This window comes from Gallus gallus, chromosome 13 (genome assembly GCF_016699485.2).
Source record: "Gallus gallus isolate bGalGal1 chromosome 13, bGalGal1.mat.broiler.GRCg7b, whole genome shotgun sequence".
Classification (NCBI taxonomy): Eukaryota; Metazoa; Chordata; class Aves; order Galliformes; family Phasianidae; genus Gallus; species Gallus gallus.
Genome location: NC_052544.1, coordinates 10,997,968 through 11,014,975, shown reverse-complemented (window position 1 = coordinate 11,014,975; position 17,008 = coordinate 10,997,968). Strand labels below are relative to the sequence as shown.

General features: G+C 48.2%; 1 protein-coding gene across 9 annotated transcripts in view; it reads left to right on the top strand.

Annotated features, from left to right (window-relative positions):
- The window catches only part of CYFIP2 (cytoplasmic FMR1 interacting protein 2), a 49,715-nt gene that overhangs the window by 1,953 nt on the left and 30,754 nt on the right, over positions 1 to 17,008 (top strand). For 2 of the 9 annotated variants that reach the window (XM_046900440.1, XM_025154984.3), the window contains exons 2-11: positions 3,807 to 3,947; positions 6,130 to 6,219; positions 6,297 to 6,374; positions 8,197 to 8,298; positions 8,912 to 9,093; positions 9,409 to 9,505; positions 10,175 to 10,303; positions 10,971 to 11,075; positions 13,634 to 13,722; positions 16,416 to 16,533. In XM_046900440.1, coding sequence (XP_046756396.1) covers positions 3,831 to 3,947; positions 6,130 to 6,219; positions 6,297 to 6,374; positions 8,197 to 8,298; positions 8,912 to 9,093; positions 9,409 to 9,505; positions 10,175 to 10,303; positions 10,971 to 11,075; positions 13,634 to 13,722; positions 16,416 to 16,533 — 1,107 coding nt within the window. In that variant the 5' untranslated portion in view covers positions 3,807 to 3,830. Of the gene's footprint in view, positions 1 to 3,029; positions 3,718 to 3,806; positions 3,948 to 6,129; positions 6,220 to 6,296; positions 6,375 to 8,196; positions 8,299 to 8,911; positions 9,094 to 9,408; positions 9,506 to 10,174; positions 10,304 to 10,970; positions 11,076 to 13,630; positions 13,723 to 16,415; positions 16,534 to 17,008 lie in introns of those variants that run through there. The other 7 variants (XM_414567.8, XM_025154979.3, XM_025154981.3 and 4 more) reach the window with 6 other exon arrangements.

Below are 17,008 nucleotides of genomic sequence, written 5' to 3'. Positions count from 1 at the left end.
AAATTTCTCAGTTATATTGGAAATGCAGCTTTCTATAGCAGCCTTCTTCCTTGGCCAGAAATAAATGAAGTTATTCCACAAGAAATAAATTCCAAAATAACAATGTTGCTGAGACAGAGATGCACAGATATGTGGAGCTCAGCCTTAGCGGGATGGCAGCAAATTTAGAGTGCAAATGCAGACAGACAGCTTCAGGAGTGGTGCAGTTTGGCTTCCTTTTTTTGTCAGGAAGGGTAATTTCATGGCTATTAATGGCTGTAGCCGTGGAGGGCAGCAGCCCAGCTCTGCTCATCGGGGCTGTGTTGATTTGCTCATGCAAAGAACCTCCTGACTGTGGTGGTTGCAATCCCAAGTAAATCTTACAGTATGTGAGGAGGGGGTTGATGACATGCGTCCTACAACATGGGGGATATTAATCCTGTGCTTCTGGGGCAAGAGTATAACAATTCTTTTGCACCCTGGAATCGCTCTGCTTTACTAAAATCCATTGCTGGCCAGCAGCATGTACTCTTCTCTTGCCACGAGGCAATGGGCACCAGAGATGTGCTGCTGTGTACCCAGGATGTCTGCCTGCTGAGGTGCTTGCTGGGCCAGGATGGTTTCTGACCATGAGTTAAATGATTTTTTGGAGTAAGAGGGTGAAGCATTATCACAGGGCCCAATAAGTTAACGTGGCTTTCCCAGGTTACGCAGCTGAAGCAGCACACCAGATCCCTGAGAGGTGACCAGAAGTTTTCCTCCTTTTCCTCCATGTTACCACCTCTCCAGCAAAAGTCATTTTGCAGCAACTCACCCCAGGCTTGCAGGGCTTGGATCTCAAGTTACTGCCAATCTGCAGGGCAATTCCTCGTGCCTCTCCTGTACTTGGCAGCTCCTGCAGTTCCAATGTGGATGTCTGCTGTGGGAGCAGGAGTGCTGAGCACCCGAAGCAGCCTGTGCCACTTCCCCACTGCTCTCAGCTGTGCAGCTGCGAAGCCAAGTGCACATGAATGCAACATACTCATTATGGTCCCACTTTCAAAAGTCTTTCTTTGTTCCCCCAAGCTGCCCTAATAATGAAGTCTCCTTTGTTCCTCTTGCTGTGAAGATAATGATATTGCACAGATAGGGAAGGTAGGACTGGACTGCGATGGCAAGCTCAGCCATCTGGGATGTCCATGGTCGCTCCTTTCCAAAGCCTTCCTCCAGACTTAAATCCAGCCCTCTGTTCTCACAACAGATTTACCTTCATTTCAGCTTTGGGGTGGTGAACCCGGGGCTGCAGTCCTTTGGGCAGGTGGGATGGGGACCACTGAACATCACCGTGGCAACGGGAGGAGGAAGTTTCTGCAGAGGACAGGCAGAGTGTGGGCGGCAGAGCGCTCATCAGCATTTGTGGCGTCAGCCCTGTGGCCCCTGGGTTTCCCCGGGATGGGGTTGGCTCCTGCAGGGTGCAGTTCTACCAAAATGCATGGGGCTGGCAGAGCTCCAGTGGCAGGATATGCAGAACAAAATACTTTAGAGAGGCAGCCTCTAGCAGCCTGGGTGGTGGTGCTTCACTCCACGCAGGCAGGATATGTTTCCTGTGTGAGGAGGAAAGCCTCACCCCTCTGCACACGTGCACGGGCAGCAAAAAAGCTCCGTGTGGGGCACACTGTGCTCCGCCCCAAGCAGCGATGTGTGCTGGCACAGGAAGTGCTGCTGATACACCGCAGGCATCGCTCACAGCCTGCACTGTGCCCCTTCATCTGCTTTGGCTCTGCCATTCTGCTGAAGAAAGCATACAATTGAAATGGGGTTCCCGGGGATGCTGCAATGAAGATTCATGTGTTAAACCCAGAACATTTGTGCAGTTTTGTCACCTGGATCCTGTTTCTTGCATGGCCAAGCACACGGCGGGCTGTGCTCATGGCTGCTCGCTTTGCTTGATGCTTCCTTTTCTGTTCATTATTTCCACACTGCTGCCTCCTCCCTTCCTGCGTTTGAGTGCAAGACCTTTATGGCAGGGGCCATTGTCTTCCTGCAGGTTTGTGCGGTACTCTGCACTGTGGGTCTGAGATGCTGAATTGGGAACCAGATCTCCTGCTACAGTATTGAAAGCTGCCCGCTGCCCTGGGGAGGTATTCGTGGAGGTGACAGGGGTTTTACCAGACCCCTCTTTGCTCTCAGAGGTCCTCCTGAAGGCAGCAGCAACGAGGAGAGGCACAGCTTATCCCTGCCCTCACCTAGCATGAAGCCACTCAGGTCTGCATGCATCCATCCCCTTGGGCCACGTTCCTTACTGGGTGTGTGCGTGTCTATCTATGGACATCCTAAAACCATTGTCCTTCCATGCTCCCAGTGCTGGAAATGAAAAACAAACTTATAGTCTGGGAAGCAGTGACTCAATTAAAAAAAAAACAAACAGCAAATAGATGGACCTAAGGGAGTTGGGGCAGAAAGTCAGCTGAGCGGGAGCACCTGTAGGACTGCTGCTGTGACCAAAGGAGCTGATGTGGTGGTGCACGAGAAGGGACACTGTGCTGCTTTTGTGTCTGGTGTTTGTGCAGGCAGTGCTGGAGCACCGTGTCCTGCTGTGCTGTCTGCACCTCACCAAAAAAAGCTGCAAAATTGGAAAATGGGATCAAGCTTAGAGAAAAGCCAAAGAGATGATTAAAGGATTGGGAGATGTGCTCTGTAACAAGGCACTGAAGAGCTCAGCCCACTTGCCTGAGCTAATTCAAAGGTTGCAGAGTATTCCTGTTGAAAACCAGTAGTATCTTCATGAAAACTTTGCTAACAGAGCTCTACTGTCTTGCAGATTAAAGTGCTAAATTCAGCTCATATTTGAAACTAATTGGGTCCAACTGGAAAAAAAAAACAAACACATTTTTTGAAAGAGGAGTGATCTGCTAATTGAGAAACGTCAATATTTAAAGCCATTTCTCTCACTACAAATATTTAAGTGCAACTGAGTGTTTTCTAGGAGACGCACTCCAGGTCAGCACAGCACAGGGATTAGGCATTAACCAGGGGAGCCTGGGGGCTGTGGTTATACAAGTGCTCAGCCTGGAGGACAGCAGGGTCCGTCCATGGTGAGGCATTCACTGCAAAGGTGAAGAGCAAAAGAGATCCAGGACGTAGAGCTTTGTCCTGTGTTTCCTGCTGGCTTGGCTGAGCGCAGAGGTAAGCAGCAGTGAGCTCTTTCAGAAACATTTCCCTTTGGTTTTTGTGTTGCGTGCAGCTGGCACCATCTCAAGACACAGCTGGTGGCAGCTCCAGGACAAGCAGGGCCTGAGCAGGGAACGCACTGCACAGTAAAAGCAAATAAATACTTTTTTTTAACAACCACCTCTTCCTTTCACTGCCTGAGCTGTCCAGAACCCGATCCTTTATGGTTCACCTGCAAAAATGCGTTTTGTTGTTTACAGTTTCCAATGCCTCCTCATGTAGGGAGGGCACCACGTGAGTGTCAGCCCTTCTCATGCTTTTCTCACTGCACTGCTTCGAGAGATATTTTTGAAAGCACCGCTTTGCATCTCACGCTTTCACTTCAGGCTGCTCGGGCTGCACCGCAGCACCCAGCTGTTCTGCACAGAGCTGAGCACAGAAGGAGTTGGGTGGGTGGCTGTGTTCCTCTGATTCTGCATTCCTGCTCTGTTATTGAATTGTGGAAAAGGAGATGACACAGAGATATAGGCTAAATACACAAGAAAAGGAAAACAAGATAAACCGAGATTGTGTCCCCTGCAGTGCAAGGCAGGCCTGGTTCCAGTTTAGTCCTTCAGTGCTTTCCCACTCGATCTTCTGGCTGCTGTTTATCACCCTCTCTTTTCCTTTGGATCTAGCGTGGAAACTGAACAGCTGACACCATGACGACCCACGTCACGCTGGAGGATGCCCTGTCCAATGTGGACCTGTTGGAGGAGCTGCCACTGCCAGACCAGCAGCCATGCATCGAGCCGCCTCCCTCCTCCATCATGTACCAGGTACCCACAGCTCCCAGTCCCGCAGGGCACAGGGACTGTTCTGCACAGCACAGGGGCATGTGGTGCTGGGAGCAGGAGCAGAAAGTGCTCCCAGTCAGCGTGATAGAGGAAATGTTCAGAGCGGATCGAACCACAGCTCTGCTGCCAGAGATTGGGGAAAGGGTTCTTTAACACTGAGCAAGATGTAGGGAAGTTAAAAATGAGGACCGGAGTGCACGAACGGATAAGAAGCCGGAGATGAGATTTGTGATAACAACAGACAGTTCTCAGCAGTGTTTTGTTATGTGTGTATTTCTGTGCTTCCTTTAAATGCTAAGCGCATGTGTCTAAGTAGGTCAAAATCAGAGTTCAGCCTGAATTTGTCTGTCCCACAGCTGGAGCTGCAGGCTGGGGAGGGCAGGCAGCGGGGTGGTGAGGCACTGGCATAAGTTGCCCAGAGAGGTGGGGAGACACCCACAGTCAGGCTGGGGGGGCTCTGGGCACCTGATGGAGCTGTGGGTGTCCCTGTTAATTTCGGAGGAGTTGAACCAGATGGCCTTTAGGGTCTCTTCCACCTCAAACGAGTCTATGATCCGGTGATAACCACTGCTCTGCCTCAAGTGACCACAGCTTTATCTGCAGCTGCTCTGCCCAAGCCTGGCATGAGCCCAAGTGAAGGCTCAAAGTGCTGCTTTTGGACCCACAGCGGGATGCCACGACTGCCTGGCCACCACACCCTGTCCTATAGCACACTCCCAGGGTTAAATATAACACGGGGTTACTTTCTCCATCCTGCCACTCCTGTCTGCACGCCTTACCGTGGTCATGTATAAATGCAAATATACAGTGATTGCTGTGCTGTGTGTGCAGGGCGCTGGAGTTACAGTATCTCTTTCAGCAGGTCAGACTGCGGGCTTGTTCAGTAGCAGTGGTATCACCCTGGGTCATCAGACCCAAAGGCATTTCTGGGTTGTTTGAAGTTTCAGCTCTCCCTGGAAAATCTTAGTAACATTTTAACATCTATCTTCACAAAGTAATTTTTACTCTTTGCTGGCCGGTGGCCCATGGGAGGTTCAGGGTCCTGCCCAATGGCACAGCTTCACTTGTGCTTCATGGCCACAAGCGTGTGCTCTCAGCTGGGCCTGGAAACCTCATTGAAACCATGACAAAACTGGATCTGGAGGTATTGGCCAAGCCTGATTGCTCATCACACCTGCTTTGGGGTTAGCACTCTCCCTGCTACTCAGAAATGCATTTGCAACCTCAGGTTTGCTGTTATGTTAGTCACATTAGGGTCATAGAGGCACAAAGAAAAGCAGCCCTATGGCCACAGCTCTGTGCTCCCGGCTCAGCTGCTCAGGAAGTCAGTTATTGAGGTGAACACAGTCACTGCAAGGCTGATGACATCGCTCTGTGCTCTTGGGACTTATGTGTGCTCTACCATGCAGGAGATAGCATCAGTGTGCCTTCACAGAGGAAATTGCCCAAGCCCAAAGCATGTGAAGGAGGCGGAGGAGCTGTGCTTTCACCCCCTGCCTTGCTTTGCACTTTCTTACTGCCACGTCTACATGCAAAGCAGTAGCTCAGGTTTCACAACAACTGTTTCTCCCAAAGCATCAGCTTGCAGGAGCAGCACTAGCACTAAGCGCTGAGTGCTGACTTTCACGTTTATGTTTCCCAAACATCTCTTTCCCCGCTCTTTCTATGTTTATCCTTTGCAATTCCTGCTGACAGGATGTGGTCTTACCCTGGCAGCCAGGGCACAAATGGAAATTAATGAGGTTGCATCTTTCTCTGAGTTGAAAGACTGAAGTCTTTCGTATAATTGCTACAGGTTTGCTCACTGATGTGGCTGCAGTTCTGTATAACTGATCCCCACTGGCTTTGCTTGATTTTAGAAGGCTTTGTCAGTCTCAGTGGCCACATCCATCATCTGCAGGGTTTCCTCTAATGAACACGTGGGATTCAGATGCACTGCAAACTGCATATATGAATCTACTTTATCTCTAGAGATGCAGTGATTTCCAGCACCTCCAATTCATTATGGGCTGACCCCTATGTCCCAAGAGCCCTCCTGCTTCTCCCTGTGCCTGCTGGGGGCTTTCTTGCTTGTACTTCTGAAACAACTTGACAGCACATGGCATCAGGTGAGCGAACATCTAGCTTGTGCATATTTTAATCCCCATTTCCATTTCACCCATAGGCTAATTTTGACACAAACTTTGAAGATAGAAATGCCTTTGTGACCGGCATCGCCAGGTACATCGAGCAGGCGACGGTGCACTCCAGCATGGTGAGTCCCCGGGCACTGCCCAGCAATGCCGCACCGCAGCGCGTGCCTTGCCTCAGCAACGCCTCTCTGTGTTTCAGAATGAAATGCTGGAAGAAGGCCATGAGTATGCCGTGATGCTGTACACGTGGAGGAGCTGCTCGAGAGCCATCCCCCAGGTATGCGTGGTTTTGTCTTCAGTGTGGGTCAGTTTGGGGTGGAGGCAGAAAAAAAGCAAAGACTGAAGGGGGACACGGCAGACCTGGGTTGTCCCTGCCTTGCACGAAGCAGTGGGCAGCTGGGGTAGGTCTCCACATCCCCAACTGGTGCCTGGATGTGGGGAGCCTCACTGCTCCAAGGGGAACCCCAGAAGGATTGATGTTGTGTGAGGGTGCATAAAGGAGCTCTTTGCTATATCAGAAGCATTTCTGGAGTGAATATCTGCTTTCTTGTCAGGTCTCAGCCAAATATCCTATTTTGCTGTTGGTGTACCTGAAGGTCCCAGGCTTAATCATTGTCCCCTTCTACTGCTAGTTCTGTTTCAAATGTTTTTCAGTCCTTCTCCAACCTGAATTTTGGTGGTTCCATCCTTCAAACACCTACAGGCATGAGTAAGGTTGCCCACGTGACCCATGAGCTGTGATTCAGACTCCAACACAAAGCTTGTCTTCTGCCTCATGAGCGCTCACTTCATCACTTCAGAAATGCAGGCTGACAACACTGCAGGCAGATGCAGTGCACTTGCATTAACCCTCCTGATAAAAGGGTTTGCAGGGCTTCCATGGAGCTTGGAAAAAATATTTCTGCATGGCTGGCACTGCCTGTGTTAGCAGTTCCCCAGGAAAGGTCAAATCTCAGTTCCCGTGGGTTATATTCTGCTCATGGTCTGATGAGACCCAGCCATGGAGAGACTGCTGATGATGATTAGATTTTTGTTTGTCTCCCATTTATATTTACTGCTGTGCTGCTCTTGCCTCTGCTGGCCATGCTAGCAGAAGGCAGGCCATGGCTGAGCTGTTGGCAAGACAAGATGTGGGTTGTGCACTTGGGCAGGGTTTGAGTACTATGGATCTTCGTTTTTGAAGTTTTAGTGTCCTCTCATCCCTATTGCTCCCGTGATATTCATGCCACTTGAAGCACAACTTGTGGGGTCCCTGCTCTTCCCAATCCTTCCTTGCTGAACAGAGGCTAAGAGCAGTCTTGTAGTGACTCTGGCATCTTCCTACATGTAAAACTCTCTGATTTGTCCCCCTCACACACTGTAAATCAACTGCTGGGCTGCTAAATTTGTACCAGAGCTGTGAGGCCCGTCACAACCTTGTGTCAGCAACAACTGTAAACAAAATACACCCTAGGAAGGCCTTTGGCATCCATCCCCTGACAAAGAATAACAGCAGCAGAATGCATTTTGTTGGGCAGCTGGGGATTTTCCTGAAAGTTTGGTGATGACTCCAAGTCATCATTTAGAAATGAGGTGGGTGACAACTGGATCCATCTTTCCTTAAATGTGGCTTCCTAGGACTGATAAAGGTGACTCGCTTCATTGCTGCTAGCCACATCCAAGCCCAGGGATTTTTAATCGTTCTGCAACAGAACAAAAATTATCCCCGCAGAACCAGAACAGAGCTGCGGCACGGTGCCTTGTGTGTACATGGGACTTTGCAACACAGAATCTTCAATAAATTCATGCTAAAACGTTCCCACATCGTGTGGTAATCCAGACTCCACATTTTATGTATTTTACTGAGAAGTGCATTAGAAGATTTTGTTTCTCAGAGTCAGGATTGTGCCTGTTTATAACACATGGAGAGAATTTCATATTGGAGAAACAGCCCCTTTCTGACATCATCTTTTGCCTTGAAAAAAAGCTCCCTCTTGGGTCCCTCCGTTGTCCTCAAATGGGACAGCGTTCAGTGTGAAACAAGCAGAAGACAGTGGCTGTTGCAAGTCCACAGCTGTGTTAGAAGTATTAATGCTGACAATCATCGTTTGTCTTTGCAGGTGAAATGTAATGAACAGCCAAACCGAGTGGAGATTTATGAGAAGACAGTAGAAGTTCTGGAGCCAGAAGTCACCAAGCTTATGAAGTTCATGTATTTTCAGGTAAGTGGTCAAAGAAGTTGACAAAAATAATGTCTTTGGTTTGGGGTTCTTTAGCAGGGCCAGCATAGCTCACCCTGCTGTTCCTCCATCTGAAGCAAAGCCAAAAGGAGCTGAGGGTGCAGCTGGTGTGTTCATTCTGGCCAAAGTACCTGGCCAGTGTCAAAAACCAAAGCTAACAGTTGCTACATTTGAGACGCTTGAGAAAATGACGTGCTCAGACCCCAGCAGAGCGATGACCACATAGCAAACAGAGCTGCTGTAGGCTCAAGGGAGCTCCTTGTGTCACTGCTTGCATTTACAACTGGCTACAGCTGGGTTTCACTACTACCTTTGGGTTTTATGTCCCATGAGATCTTAATGCTCCACCAACAAATCATACCAAAGCATGATTTGGCAGATCACGCTTCTCTCTGGGCAGGCTGGGCAGAGGATTCAAGGCTCCTCCTCCCCTCCAGCATGGAGGACATTTGTTGTAGGGGTCTGCAATGCTGCATCATTTCCTGGTGACGACAGAGCAAGACGCTGGAGCTGCCATCCCACCAAGAGAAGGAAGGGGATGGTGGCTGTAGGGGTGATGGTGTGCATGTGCTGACCCTGTCCCGCTGCCTTCCAGCGCAAGGCTATCGAGCGGTTCTGCAGCGAGGTGAAGCGCCTGTGCCATGCTGAGCGAAGAAAGGACTTTGTCTCTGAGGCCTATCTCCTCACCCTGGGCAAGTTCATCAACATGTTTGCTGTCCTGGATGAGCTGAAGAACATGAAGTGCAGTGTCAAAAATGACCACTCAGCCTACAAAAGGTGAGGGGCAAGAAGCAGGCAGAGCAGGGCTGAGCCTGTGCCTGGTCTGGCAGGGGCCATTGCACACGGTGGGATCAGACAGATACAGGGAGGCTGGAGGGCGGTTATCTGTGCTGTTGTGATCTCTTTGTGAGAAAAAGACCGAGCTCCTGTGTGTTTCAGTTCCCTGTTGGTAAAATGAGGAAAGGGGAAAGCTCTGCTGCAGGCGAGCTCTGAGGCTGCTGCTCTGCAGCTGCAGGTGAAGTGAGGAGGATGGGTGGTGAGAGCCTGGCGTTGGGCAACAGATCATGGTAATGGTGGATTTCTCCCATTCAGAGCTGCCCAGTTTCTGCGGAAGATGGCAGACCCACAGTCCATCCAGGAGTCCCAGAACCTCTCTATGTTCCTGGCAAATCACAACCGCATCACACAGGCAAGTCCCATTCGTCTGAACCAGTCCATGCTTTGGGTGCTTCAGGCTGGACTGCAGCAATATCTGCCTTTTTTGTTGGGTCATTTCTGATGATTGTTGGTGTCTGGGTCAGGCTGCATAAGTCTAGTAATAACTCTCTCCATTGGGTTATCTTGGGTAGCTTTGGAGGTCTCTTTATGTCAAGACAAGGATAAAGCTCTAAAAGATGTAAGAAGAGCTCTTAGGAGGCTTTCTCCCATATACCTTGCCCTTATTTTTCTCCATAAATCCATCCAGTCTGTCTCTGCATCTGCAAAGGGACTGCAGATCAGACACAAGGGACCTCCACACTCCAAAGGCTCTATAGATTCTGCTAATTAGATAAAATATTGCACAGAGACAGGAGACAGTCATAAGGTCTGCTTCTGTGCAGACTTTTTTTCATCTCACTGTCTGATGCTTGGCTGCTGTCATCAATCTGAAGAGGAGAGCTCTCCTACAGAAGGTTCTTCTTTATAGGTGATACCATGAGGTCAATCTTCTATCTATCTGTAACTCAGGAAAAGTGCAGACAGGGTTGCAGGAAACCTCGTTATCTTCTTAATCTTTCAAGTATGTTTTCACCTTTGGAAATGTATTCCTGCTCTTCCTCTGCCCATGTGGATAAAGTGTCCCCTGTTGCTGTTTCAGTGTCTGCACCAACAACTAGAGGTTATCCCTGGCTACGAGGAATTGCTGGCTGATATTGTCAACATCTGTGTGGATTACTATGAAAACAAGATGTATCTCACACCCAGTGAGAAGCATATGCTTTTAAAGGTGAGGTTTGGCTGCACTTACAGAGCTGGGCATTTGGGTCATTCCACTTCTGATTTAGTAAAGTGAAATTCCTTTCCAAGACAATGCTACTCTTCATTTTCTTTTTTTTTTTCTTCTCCTTTGGGTTTACATGCATCCCTTCTCCAAAGAGCCAATATCTTACAGGCACACAGCTTGCTTAGTTAGTATGTTTGTCCTTACTGTAAGTCAGTTATTACAGTGATTACAGTCACTATTACCCTAAGTACATCATTAATGTGGTATGAGTCAGCTTAGATTCTTTGAAGGATAATGTGGGTAGATTTAATATCTACAATGATTTGAACTGAACTAAAGGGAAAAAATCAATTCAGCAGAATATTTTAGATGTTTTCAATTTTCTGGGAGCAAATGCTTGCCTAAAATATGGGTGGGGAAGAATTCTGGATTGTCTTAATTTGTGAGAGAGGAGGAGCAATTGAGAACCATGCATTTTTGCACAGAAAACAGAAGCATTCCATAATGTGTACTCTACCAACCACACACATCCTTGCAGATATGTGCACATTTTATACTGATTTCTCAGTGAGTTCCAGGTGGCACAGGATCCTGAAGTGGGTTTGCTAAGCAAATGAGAATTGCCTTTGACTTGTTAAGTTAATGAGACTTTCCCTTCTGTCTTCTTCAGGTAATGGGGTTTGGCCTATATCTTATGGATGGGAATGTCAGCAACATCTACAAACTGGATGCCAAGAAGAGAATCAACCTTAGCAAAATAGACAAATTCTTCAAGGTCAGTGACCCATCTGGGTGAGACTGGAGACCAATGAATTACCAACCTGTACTGTTGCACATGCTGCCAACAAAAAAGCACAGGAGTCATTTATAGTTCAAAAAAAAACCCTACAGGATCAAGGAATTATGTAGACAGAAGGATGATGAGTGGGATTGTCATGAACATGCATAGGCTCAGAGGCACAGCATGGGTGAGATGGGAGATGATGGCCCTCCTGTCGAGGGCTGAAGGATGGGAATAGCACGTGGAAGGTCTGTTTTGTGGACAAGGGAAAAGTATGCCAGGCCGACATCTACATCTAGCTCAGCACAGTTTTCAGGCTGGGCTGCAGTCTCCTAAAGAGCACCATGATTTTTGGGTGGGTTTGCCCTGTCCCTCAGCTCAGTGATGAGCTGGCACGTTGAGGAACGGGGGACAAAGCTGGCCAGCCAACATACCATTGGTCATCTCACCTGGTATTTAAGCAGTTCCCTGTAGGAGACAAAAAACTTCTTGGGGAGCTTGTATTGGTTGGAATTTGCAGGTGTTCGGTAGGGGGGGGGGGCTGAGGTTTGATGAATCCTTTTTGTTTTATCTGGGATCAATGTTTTGGGGAAAGGTCTGCAAGAGCTGGGTGCTCCCAGTGACATGGTGGGAAGCAGCTGTGCAGCCTCCTTTTGCCCCTTTTCCACGTGCAGCTGGATTCAGCCCTGGGCTGTTCCCCAGGCCGTATGGAGGAAAGCACTGCCACCGGGCTGCTCGGCACGAGAAACGTTTGGGGTAACCCTGTCTGCTTCCTCCCCAAATGTGTGTATGCAAGCTGTCAGTGGCATATGGAGAGGAGGGCTGACTTTGCATTGTCTTTGCCTGATTACACAGCTTGCTTGAGCTCAGCACAGTACAAGCATCTCCTAGGGACTGGCTGGGTGAAATGACTCCTCCTGCCCTTTGGTTCTGTGCACAGGTTGAGTCTCGGAGGCTTTCCAGGTTTGGGACAGGTCAGCTCATGTTGGGGTATGGCAAGGGATAAATGTGTTGGTGAGCCTGGATGGCTGATTTCATGGAAGGCTGATATACCTGCTGCTGCATCCTCACCTCAAGTGAGTGAGGACTCGTTTACCCATATTTGCGTCATCTCCCAGAAACAGCAAGGCTCAAACACCGCCATGGGGAACTACAGACACCATAACCTCACAGATGGGGGAGATAATGAGGTGGCTGAATACTTCCCAGTCACCAGGGAGCTGAGGACTGCAGCTTTGCAAAAGAGATTTATCATGCCATCTCTTGGAGTTTTCTGAGGTTTTTTTCTGAGTTCACCTTTGCTAGTTTGCCTGAATCTTTGCCTCAGTTTAAACCGAGTCTTCAGCATAATCTGTAGTGTTTGCTCATCTTGCTGCACTCGAGCACATCTGTGGTTCATTGAAAAAGGTTGTGGTCCATCAGCGAATTGGACCGGTACAGTATCTTCCACTGCATGGAATAACTTCTTCCTTTCCAGCTTTTTTTTCTGCGAGCGCTTCTCCAACATCTGCTGTGGTCTCACCCAATCAGTTAAGTACCACTCCAGACTATCAGATCTCAATAAGAAAAGCCAACTGCTCCTCTTACTACATCTGCTTACTGCCTTCTGATTAAATTTTTAGTGGATTGACCAGGAATTTGAGTAGCAAAAAAGAACTACCCTTTCATTTAAACTGCTTAGGAAAGTGCTACTGGGAATTCCTGATGACAACATTGCACATCCTCCACGTCAGCTAGCCTCAGAAAAGAAGTGTGTGATATAATAGGACAGTGAATTTGCCACCGTATTCCTTGAATTTTGGGGCTAAGCTTTTGTCATCAGGTGAAGTTGAAGCATCACTTTTTTACTGAAGAACTGTAGGAAGCTGTTTGTTGAATTTTGCTTGCAGCTGAAAGCTTAGTCCAGGGGGGGCCTCTGTGAGCTTGAGACACGTTCAGTGCACTTAGAATGTATTTCTCATCAAAATCCTCCTGACATGTACAGGGAGAGCAAAGCTGTGTTGTAGTGCAGGCAGAGAGTGACTGTGTTTTTCTTTCGTGGAGAAACCGTAAGACACATCACTAGCAGCCACAGTGCCAAAGTAAAATCTGAGTTCCCTGGGGAAAGAGGCCACATCTCTGGCAGTGCAGCAGAGCAGCCTACACCTCCCCTCCCTGCCGTGCTGCCAAGATACCAATGTGCTGGCTTTTATCCCTCTGTTCTCCCTGAGGATTATGGTGGGAGGCAGTAAGCCCCAATGAGGAATATGCTTCTCTCTTTTTGGTGTAAGAGGACCCTTTTCTCTCACAACTGATACTGTTTACAGCATTCTGGCAATAACCAAACCAGTACTGGCAAGCCCACAGCTCCAAAGCACTCGCAGTGGGGGATCTTTCTTGCCCCTAAACCCTTTGTGATAATTTTCAGTTGGCTCCTATGTGTGAAAAGATCCCACATCCAGGTTTGAACAGCCTGTAGCTTCAGAGCTGCAGGATGCCACTTCCTCATCCCTTGCATCACCCTAGGGACTCTCTGCTGCATTTCAACCATCTTTTGTTTTCTTTTCCAGCAGCTGCAGGTGGTTCCTTTATTCGGCGATATGCAGATAGAACTGGCCAGATACATTAAGACCAGTGCTCACTATGAGGAGAACAAATCCAAGTGAGTGCCTGCCATAATGTCTCTTGGCTTCTGTGTGTGTCCCGAAAGCTGTGGGAGCTGCATCTCCCTCCTCGGCGTGCGTGAGGTCTGTGCACGGGTACCTGTGTGTGTCCCCAGGGGCTGCACACCCAGCGTGCCTGATTCTGTGTGCACGTGTGTAGCTGTGTGTCCCTGCATGGGAAGACGTCTCCTCGCCAGCTCCATGGAGCCATTCCCGTGTGTGCAGGCGGGTGAGCAGGCATGGTGCGTGGTTCTGGGGCGGCCGCTGAGTGCTTGGGACGTGTGCGCCCAGAGCTGTGTGAGTGTGGGCAGCGTGTTCCTGCTCTGGAGAGATTTTAATCCACGTTTTTCATCCCAAGGACAAAATCCTTCAGAGCATGAACACAGCTGGGTCTATCTGTGCAGTAGCCAGGGCACGTCTTCTAGCTCAGGCACTGCAGAAAGGCAGCAGGAATGAGGTGAAAAGAGTGGGTCAGATGCATTATAAATGAATGAATATTGCTGGAAAAAAAGGCAGAAATTGAGTCTTTCCAGGAGTACTCAGTCACATCACAGCACAGGTTCAGAGCCATCAGGAGGATTTGCAGGTGTTGCTTCAGATCCCACCACTTGTGTCCAAGCCCCAGTTGTCTCTGTAGCTTTGCACGGTGCTCAGTCATTGTTAGAAGAATCACCAGAGGGTTTGGACATCCTAAGAATAGCATTTACCACTGTACGTAAGCAAAGCCCATCTGAGCTGTGTTTGCTGTAATCACTGATTGCAGACTGGCTTTCACCAGTGAGTGACCATTTACCCATGGGACCAGGTCATGCAGAAGTCAGATCTCTCCATCGTCACTGAGCAGCAGTCTAACTGAACAGCTGTCGGGACAGAACCTAACCTGTAGTCTCATCTCTGACTGTTTGCTTTCCACTCCCCTGCGGAGGGTCCTGCTTTCTGCCCACTGCCTAGCTGCCCCAGGAGCACCTTCCCCTGCCCTCCTGAAGGCTGGTTGAAAAGTGCCAATCAACTTCGCATGAGCAAAATGAGAGTGACATGGAAGAATTTCCCAAGCAAAATGGCAATTGAAAAAAAAAAATTAAGAAAAAAAAAAAAAAAAGGAAATCCTATAAAATATGAATTTAAAAATATTTTCAAAAACCTAAATTTGAGAAGATTATCTAAAAATATGCACCTTTTAATCCCAAACCGTTCAGAAAGCACATTTCAACAGAACATGTCAGCTGCATTTCATTTTCTCATCTCAAAACCAAAGTAGCTCGTGGGCTGTTTACCTGTGTACAATTTGGTGTTTGTCTCAAAATCTGTCCACCAGGTCTCTGTGCTGCACCTTACTAACCAATGTTTCTTCACTCACTTGCTTTCTCAGCAATTTGCATGGGGCTTCCAGCATTAACTGCCAAGTTGGTTCCATATATTCCCCATTTCTTACTAATATTGTTTTTGTCACTTTCTTTCCCTCCGTGTCTCCATGAAAATGGATTTAATTGGTGTTTTTCCTGCATGGCGTTTTGTTTCTGCACTGTGGACTAAATTGTATGTAGCAGGAAGGGCTGGGGCAGCCCTGGCAATTCCTGCTAGCCTGCCAATTGTCCGGTGGGGAGCACAGGACATTGAAACGGGTAAGAGTGGAGCGATGGGACTGTGGGAGGCTGGATTTATGAGGGGTGACATGGTCCAGCGCTTCCAGCACCTTCCAGCACCACAAAGATTGGCAACGGGTGCCTCACAGTTAACTGTGGGAATACATTTTTGTGTGTATGTCCATGTCAGAAGCAGGTTTCTCACTTCCCTTTTGTATGGCCAGTCTATACTGGAGAAGAAGACTATTTATCTTAAGATGGCTGGTTATTTATTGGGAAAAAAAAGCACTTAAAACCATTGTGATGATGGGAACAGATGTTTGTTTGCACAAATCAGTTTAGTGGAGCCATTCTGTTTCTATGTCTGTGGCCAATAAAGATCTGGGAAAAATTAGATGTTAAATTAGACTTGGTTCATGCTTATTGTGACCACTTCTTCATATGACTGTGCCACTGGAAGGGGAGAGCTGTCTTCCTTTTAAGAGCACACTGCACTGTTACACAGTACATGTGGCTCAATGCAAATGAAAATCTAGTTCATTTGATCATATCCTGCTCATTGTTTACACTCAGGGTTTATCAGTGGGTTGGCAATATGAGCCAGAACCAAATAGAGCAGAAGGGATATTTTGCTGCCGGCCCCTTGCAGGGTATTTCCTTGCAGCAGAGGCATGACCCAGCCTCAGACTCTGAAAGATGTCCTCTAAAGGAATGATTATCCTTATATTTAGCAGAAAGGATGCAAATGATGATGCAGCTCTGTAGTTTGTCCTTTCCTGAGAGCTTGCCTGACAGCAGCCAGGGAAGTAGTATCCACTGCGTATGGGGGTTAGGTAACCCATAATGGAGAGCAGCCTTCAGGGTGGATGCAGCAGAGATGTTCTGGCAGAAATGTGGAGCAAGCATCCCTGTCATACCCCTGAGACCACCTCTGGAAGACATCACATGCCCTAGGGGTGAGAGGGAGGACACAAGCTGACATTTGCCCTGAAGGTGGCATGTCTTGGGCACACTGAGGCAAAGAGAGCAGCTGAGTGCAAGGCTTTGTCCCTGTGGTGTCTGAGCTGAGCCCCGTGTCCTGTTCTTGAAGCCATTGCTTTTTTGCTCAGGTGGACGTGCACTCAGAGCAGCATAAGTCCGCAGTACAACATCTGTGAGCAGATGGTCCAGATCCGAGATGACCACATTCGCTTCATCTCTGAGCTCGCTCGCTACAGCAACAGTGAGGTAAGCTCAGGAGCAGTCGCTTTGATTGAGTTCATTAGACAGACAAGGCTGGGAGAGGACAAATGTAGCATTAGTATGGTCTGCCAAGACATACAGTGAGATGGGTAAAAGGATACAAGTAGAACAAACCACTGCTTGATCCAGCAATAAGAAAAATGAGTTATGAAATGTCCCCATGGGTGCAAAATTGTGTACTGGGAGACCTACTCCAAAAGCTACTACTTTTTGGCCAGAGCTCAGTTGAAATAAGCAGAAAGATTTTTGCAACTAATTGTTTATTGTCAGCTGTGGGTGGCAGAACACCCATGTCTTGCAGATGGGTCTTCTTTGTTGCACAGAGCCATCAGAGCTCTGAGGGAAATTCATGAGAGCATCTCTGTTCATTACTGAATGTCAGAGCCTTTTCTGATGCAATTCTGACTGTTTTTTACAACTGTGTGATCTTCATTGATCACTGTTAGTTCAATGAATTGTT